The sequence below is a fragment of the Phalangium opilio genome, unplaced genomic scaffold (assembly GCF_054372755.1).
Source record: "Phalangium opilio isolate 3A_F unplaced genomic scaffold, DU_Popi_V2 ptg000094l_1, whole genome shotgun sequence".
NCBI classification, from domain to species: domain Eukaryota; kingdom Metazoa; phylum Arthropoda; class Arachnida; order Opiliones; family Phalangiidae; genus Phalangium; species Phalangium opilio.
In genome coordinates, this window is record NW_028324199.1 from 5,053,372 (window position 1) to 5,061,629 (window position 8,258).

Sequence of the window (8,258 nt, forward strand, 5' to 3'; positions counted from 1 at the left end):
TTTGTGGCGGATTAACCACCGGAACCGGCTGAGCTGAGGCAGCAGGGGGTGTCATACTGGTGCCACTAGTCCTATGAGTCACTGGGGGTGGTGTATGAGGAAGATTAACTACCGGTACATGCTGAGCTGGAGTAGCCGGGAACGAAGTATTTGTTCCAATAACCCTATGAGTCACTCGGGGAGGTGTTTGCGGCGGATTAACAACTGGAACATGCTGAGCTAGAACAGCAGGGGATGAGGTATTGGTACCCATAACCCTATGAGTCACCCGAGGTGGTGTTTGCGGTGGATTAACCACTGGAACCTGCTGTGGTAGAAGAACAGGGCCCCTACCCGAGCTATTGTCAGATGTTACCAGGCGAGGAAATTCCCCGGGAGAATTACGTCTTTTCGGTCGACTTGGATTATTAGATACGGTACCCTGATTCCTTGGGATTGAGGAGATGTGCGGGTTGACAGTTCCTGGCTGGTCAAAGGAAACATGAGGGTGGGCAGAAGCCAGAACCTGTCTCTGATGTAGTGTGGACGAGGTTCTCATTACCGGGATATTTGGCGGGGGAGGTACCCTTAAAGGTGATAAAGGGGTAACTCTCTTCGGTGACTCCCGAGGTAAATCACCCTTCCCTTGGTCCTTACGAAAATGACCTACGTTGGCCCGAATTCTCTCGGCTTCAACCCTAGCCGAGACTTGCCAGTTTTTTCGCCGTTGAATATCCATGGCGTCTAACTCGGAAGGTCGTAAGATACTAAACGAACTGCATGGTTTACTGGGACTGGTCTTATGTAAAGGGTCTGAGCCTTAAGAGCCATTACTTTTCAACTCACAATCCTTAAGGAACCGGTCCATTAATTCGGAAGAGCCCGTACGAGGAGGCAACTGACACGCTGGGCCAGGGTTTGGATTTAACGTCAAGGGTATGGGAGGTCCGGTATGATTAATCTTGCCAATGGGCAGCTGGGGATGAATACACTGACGAGGTGGAGGTATATTAAATCCATGTAACGGGGTGTGCCGATCATATCCTACGGTCACACCGATTTCCCGGCATATCAAATAGCCCACATATCCCAAAGTCACCGTAACCGCAAATGGGATAAAATAAGAGAGAATTAATTGGTCCCAAATAAAATAAAGCCCCATTTTGAATACCAAAATAAAATAAAGGCCAATTAGATTAATTTAATAAAGCCTAAGTGACAAAAATACCAAGGCCCAAGTTGGCGGCCCCTGGAAGTAGGCTGATCTACTACGCAACGACTCGGCCCGGTTTAGCGACCGAGGCTTAGGGTAAATGGTTCACGAAATCCCCGTCAATTTTTAACAAAAAACTACCCCTAAATAAGAGTTAACTACAGAATCTTACCAATTAATTGGTGATAATTCAATACGGCACTCAGAAAAAAAAACAAGAATACGTTTATTCTTGTTTGGGCGAACTCAAAGATTCTGTGATACAGACAATGCGGTAATCAGCGGAGAATGGCTTCCAAAAGAAACTGGGTGCAGGCAATTGCCGACAAAAAGAAGCCAAAATTCAGGCCCCGCCTTATCACGCGGTTCCGAGAGCGGGATAGAGCCCACTATTGAATCTTACATAGCCCCTTTGCTCACGCCCATCGGGTCAAAATACAGAGTATACGAAAACTGAGTAAAGAAATTTATAAAATCAACTTATCGTTGGTAGATTCCTGGTTGGCCGTGGTAGTAGAGTGTTCCCGTCGTCTGCGGAACACCCTCAAATATCCCCCCAGGCCGGATCAGGGGCTCACTGTAGGATGTTCAGATCCCACGTTGTGCAGAAGGAACACACAAAGACGCACATCAGCCAACAAGTCCAGTAGTATACCAAAAGGTTCACTCGGTGAAAAGACGTCCGTATAAAACGCAAAGTCCGTATTAAACACCAAAAAACCGGAAGATAAAGGCGCGAAATTCAAAAGGTAGTCCTCACTCGGGGCACCATTTGAAATCGCGCGCTTCTCATTGAGACTCGAAATCACACGACTACGTAATTTAATTAATTAAATAAATATAGTTATTATAACATTATTTCGGGTTAATTTATATATACAGTCCGTTAGTAAATAAACATTAAAAATAAATAAATAACAACGTCAATTAATCTAACAAATATTATTAACTGCTTCTGATCCCGGTACTCCTCCAACTGCCCCGATTCCCGGGCTACCTTTGAATTATATCCCCTCGGGCCTCCGGGGATCAGCCAATCCGAGGGCGAGCAGACGACAGGTCCAAGTTTCAGCTTTCTGGGCCGTCTAGCGGGAAACTCTGGTATCGGTGTAACTTGCTCCATCTGGTGGTGAACCCTGGTAACGGGCTCCCCGTTACAATGCATTTACAGGAAAAGAAAATGGGAACCCAAGAAAGTTCTAAAAAATCAGCTAGTCACAAGTAATTTTTTAGTTGCATTAAAATTTAAAAAAAACTAGTAATATATCTTATTGTTAGATACAAAGAGATTTTTAAATCAGGGTGGATTGAGGCGAAGTCTAGATTAGCCTCTATACAAGTTCTTATTGATGATGCCAAAAAAGCAGACATACTAAATTGGGCTTATGCGTGACAAATTGATTCCATTCTGTATGTTGAGCTAAAAACCATTTTTGAAGATAGGTTCATAAACACCAGAGAAGACAAAATTGCGGAAAATTTCAAATCGGTTTTTTTATCAAATTTGGAACAGTTGGCATCACTTGACGATGACACTAGTGTATGATTTGTTTTCTTGTCTATTGCTAGTTTTGAATTTCAAAATTTATCCATTCTCATTTTTTTCGAAATAGGTTGCATTAAATTCTTCTGAAAAAGAAACGGGAATTAAACATTTCTATGGCAATTTTTCCATAGTTTGAAGTATCAAGTCGCAACTGATGAAACTGCAGATACTGAAATTAAACCCAATCAACGGACCAAGAAGCTTGATAAACCAACTCTTGAAGCCAAAGAAATCTGAAGCTACTAGAATAATAGGGCATGCATTACGTGAAAAATATCAATATAAAGTGCCAAGAAAATTAAGAGAGAGGACTGACCATCAAAATCGCAATGGGTTAAAATATGCTACAGAAGAAGCTTTCCAATTCCTTGAACTAATCTACTCTCATATATTGAGGTTTTACAATGAAAAGTATGTCACAAAAAAAGAAGAGCTTGCTTTATAGTCAATGAATTCGGATGAAAATATCAACTACAAATGGGAGAACATTTGTGAGAAAGCAGGAATTTTTAAAGAACAAGCAGAACCAGTACTAAAGTGTATCAACACTGCAGGAAACTGGCACACAAACAAATTAAGAAACTGACTAAGCTTTAACAAGATGGGAAAACCAAAATATTACCTCTCCGAGTCGGGGAAAAGACTAGTATACGACTCAATATCGAAATACTAGAGCAACATTTTTTCGCTTTGTTTTGTCTAACGAGGCTTAAGTCATTGAATAGTTTTCTCTACATTGTCAAAATATATAATCATCCGCTAATCCTAGGTTTGAAATCATTATTTACAAACAATATATAAGTTCTATGTTAAATTCTATTCTCTGATGCATACCACTAACCCGATAACGATTAGCCCTTTCACTGATCTAATTGCTACCATGATGCTTTCTTCTATTGTAAAACCTAAATCTGATTATTTAAACGTGAATTTAACTTTCGGCTCACTCTGAACCGTTAATGTCCCTTCATTACAGACACGATAATCAAAACCCAAAGTTTACTCCACCTCAGGTTTCAATTATTTACACTTTGGTTCACTAAGCCTATTGCGGATCAAACTTGATTTACCCGACAGAATCCAGGCCTTAGCTTTCTTCTTGAAATAACTCAATCAAGGCTTATTCTATATACAGATGTAGTATAGCTTAAGTAATATATAAACAGCCATTTCAAATAATAATATTAAAAAACATCCTTGGAATATCAAAATGAAACAGAGCTTTAAAGCTACAAAAGTACTAAATGCATCATAATTACGAAAAACACTTCCACATATTCACTTTATATTATGGAAAAAGTGAATATTAAGGTTCTGTAGGATTTATTAACACATCAAAACAAAGCGCACTAGTGTGCAACGGACAGACACACACAGAGAAAAAAATAGACTGCTTTTTAACTCTTTCCGTATTAATTTTGAATTGAGAAAAGAGATCTTAAATATTAAAATAAATATAATTAATATTTAATATTTTCTTCGTTAGTTGTTCGCCTTATTGAGCGTTACATCGTTTTAAAAAAAGAATAATTAAACAACCTTGAGAGACTTGACTAATATTGACGTTTGAATTGAAGGATATGACTGTTGTTTCGCCTTACTCAAATAGGTAGTATATAAAGAATTCGAATCGCAGCTGTAGATAAGAACATCGCAATTGCGTGAACCTTGGAGGAAGACCCCTCCATTGGAAGGCTAGAAGTTTCTCGTAACCCTAGCCGATCGCCGCGTACCTTAAGGATGATGGTGGTGTTAGAAGCCAGGTGTACAAACTGGTGTCCATGTGGGATGGACAAAATTAAAGACCAGAAGATGGTGGTGTTAGAAGCCAGGTGTACAGACTGGTGTCCATGTGGGATGGTCAAAAAAAAGACCAGAAGATGGTGGTGTTAGAAGCCAGGTGTACAGACTGGTGTCCATGTGGAATGGACAAAGACGAGAAGGTGGTGGTGTTTAGAAGCCAGTAAGTGCAGACTGGTGTCCACGTGGGGTGGACAAATGAACAGAGTTGTTAGACAGGCAATGGGGTAATAGCCTGTAAGTGAAATACGATTTCCGGGAACTGTAAATGCGGTCCGGAAATTGAAAACACCTTTGCTCGGATTTGCAAACTGCGAACACGGTGACGTGGGTGTAACAACAGACAGACACAAAGACACACAGACACGTCAAAATTATAACCTCTCCGTGACAAACGTCACTCGGAGAGGTAATAAAAGAAAGAAGGGACTCGATGGGAATAACAACACCAAAGAGAATAATCGCCAAAAAATAGAAAAAACGTCAAAGCTAAAATTCTTTAAGAGCTAGCCATAAAAAATTGTGATAACATAATGTGATAGGAAATTTCAACTGATCTCAGATTGTTAAGTTTTTATTTGGATCTGAAGAATATGATTTTAAAAATTTGAAGATGGTAATAGTTTTTCAAAGCGTTAAGAATAATAAATGACTTTAAAACCTTTGCCGAAGCTAATTTGGTCATTCAATGTTGGTACCAGCACCATGCACCACAATTTTGACTTCTTCTAGAATTTGGAGCCTCAAATGATTTGGGCAAAAGTTATAGTGTTTACTTCGAACCAGCTTTTCTACGCCTGTCGGTGTTTACTAAATAATTGCTCAACAGGATCTCGGTTAAGATGTGATGTCAAAATAAATTTAGTTGTTAGGGTTTTCGTCACGTGGGCTGTCTTTGCGGTTTGTTTGAATTCAAGTTAGAGGCTAGTAGGCGCATCGTGGAGTGTTTTTATAAACTTTATTGAAAATGCCTTGTAGTTGTAAAAGTAATTGCTTGAGCAATAGAAATGGGAACGTTTGTGAATGTAGAACGGAGAATTTGAAATGCACCAGTACTTGCAAATGTGGAGAATATCTTGAATGTGCCAATGCGAAAAGTGTAATTTCTGGAGTTGGTCTGGTCCCCGAGAAACGCATTGGTAATGCAGCAAAATTGTTACTCCCGAAAAAGAGAGGTAGAACCAAAAGGGCTGTAAAGTTGAACCCTGTAAGCCATGAAGAAGGAAGGATGGTACTTTCAGAAGCAGTGCCTCTTAGCTCAGTTAGCTGCAAAAGTAGTGGGTTTATGGAAGGGGTAGTAACAAATAGAGTTTCTTTCTTTTATTTATTTATAAAGATGGACCGATACCAATATATCAGATTAAGCCTAATATCGGTGTCGGCCCATCTCTAAAGATGTTTCGATACCGATATATATATATCTTTTAGCCAAATATTGGTACCGATATTGGTATCGGCCCATCTCTATTTATATTATATGTTATTGTTCGCTTTTATTATTAAAATATCTTTTAACTGTCCAAACTGCAGAAAATCAATGTTATAAACTTGTGAACGGATCAGCTCAGGCATTAGTTACGAAGGCTCAGGAATCCTACCCAAACAAAGATATCCGTAGATTTTTGGGAAACCCTAGTGTAAATAATATATCAGAAACTGGAGAGCTCTCCCAATCCGTTAAAAATTTTCATAGTGCCCCAACCGAAGAGGAGGTCCCAATTCCCAATGATCCTGTTCCTAACCCTGCTTGGGGAAACTTTTCAGGCTGCTGTAAATGTGATAAGTGTAGGGAGATGCCAACTCCTAATGAAAGGAAATGTTGCTCGAGGAGAAGGGGCATGGGATGTATTACAAACCATCCAAAGTTTGATAACATAATTTTAAACAAAGAAGTGTTAGAAATCCAAATGGAAATGCGACACAATTTATTGCACCTTCTCCTCGAGGATGGGGATGGAAATAAGAGGTACCGCAATGCTGGCTACAGACAATATACTTATTGGCAATGGTGCAGACTAGGTCAGGGTAATCGGAGAGTTATCCCCTCCTGCGTGGTTTGGAAAATTCGCACCCCATATCCCAACCTTAATGGAATCTACACAGGCTACAAAGTTAATCGCTTGCTATAAATGCTTTTCTTTCTTAATTGTAAAACTTTTCTTAATAAGCAAAGTTAAGCTTTGTTCATTCACAAATTTCTTTGGCATATCTTACTGCATTGTTTACTAATTCTCGCCTTTTATCAGTTAAAATACTTTTAAAGCCCCGACTTTAGTGTTACATTGCTCGATATTCAATCCTTTGGATTGGAGGTATGACTGTGTGTTTTTAATTTCTACAAGGACAGGGGCCCACACGCCAAGAAAGCACAAAAACGAAAACTATTGTAATGAGACAAGCAGCACGCCAGAGAAAAATAAAATCCAAATTTAGGTCTTTAAAACTTTTGCCAACTCTGTTTTGAATTTGGTTTGTCGAGTACCGGGTACTCGCACAGGCCTAATATTATTAACGTTTGCTTATTAAAAAAATGTCGTTTATATAGCAGGAGTTTTCCCTTTACTGATCTGAGACATTGTTTTTCAGAAGATTATTCTTATAGAGTTCTGCAAGTGATAATCGGGTAAGGTTATTTTCTGCTTCACCAGTTAAACTTTCTAAAGCAGTTACATTTGCGTGTAGTTATTCTTAACAACACTCACTGCATCTCCCCGCGCAGTCCATAGAGTTTCTACAATACGTTTCACACTTTGTCCAATGGTTGAAATCAGAATATCCCAGCGATGATTTGAGGAAGAAAAATAAGTGTAAACACGCTCTAAGTTTCAAGAAAAAGTAACAGAATCCACAGCTACAGAAGCTCCGTGAATACCCGCCAAATTCAGCTAGTGATTTGTACACGCAACAAATTCAGCTTTTCCATTAATTTCCTTGATGCGTTTTTGAACGCCAGTATGTTGACCAGCCATGACAGCTGCATTATCGTATGCTTGTCCTCTACAATTTTGAATATCAATTCAGTCTTTTTGTAGTTTTTGCAAAATCATTGTTGAAATATTCTCGGCTGTTTTACCTTTTGTTTCAATGAAATCGACAAACGACTCCACTACCTTTACTTCATTTCCAACAGCGTAAAACTTGGCTCGTTTGATCCATATGAGAAATATCAGGGGTGCTGTCGGACATCATTGAAAAATACTTGGCTTCCTTAACTTGTTCGGTAACTTTGCTTTTTACTTGTTCTCCCAAAAATTTCGATGAACTCGTTTTGAATTGTTAGCGACAAATAAGATTAGCATACTTTTTCCCCAGATTGATTCTCAGAATATGTTCACGTGGCACTGGATTGTACTTCGCCAACAAATGGACCAATTCGAAAAAATTTCTTCTATTTCCCGTTGATGATTGAGCTTCATCTGCATTCATTACTTCTCGGTGGCCTCGTAAAGCCAAATTTTGTTCAACAAGGAAAGGAATGATGTCTAACAGTCTTGAAATTATCGCCCACCACTTCTGTACTTCTGATTGCATTTATTCTTGCTTCTTTTTATCAATCGTTTCTCCACTTCGGAGTCGAATTTCCAATTCCTTCCATTGTGTGAAACAAAAAATATGGGTCACACTAGTTTCATGATCGCCAATTTTAGGATTAAGTTTCCACCACGTTGTGAATCCATCCGAAGAATCAAATTTTGAATGACTTTTGTCCAAAATAGTTTA

At 39.2% G+C, this 8,258-nt stretch overlaps 1 protein-coding gene across 1 annotated transcript; it reads left to right on the top strand.

Moving 5' to 3' along the window:
• Positions 1 to 5,505: 5,505 nt before the first annotated feature.
• On the top strand, positions 5,506 to 6,667 carry LOC149639890 (P2X purinoceptor 7-like). Its single transcript, XM_089850833.1, has 2 exons — positions 5,506 to 5,677; positions 6,069 to 6,667. The coding sequence occupies exons 1-2, from the start codon at positions 5,506 to 5,508 to the stop codon at positions 6,665 to 6,667; spliced, it is 771 nt and encodes a 256-aa protein (XP_089706959.1).
• The last annotated feature ends 1,591 nt before the right edge of the window (positions 6,668 to 8,258 follow it).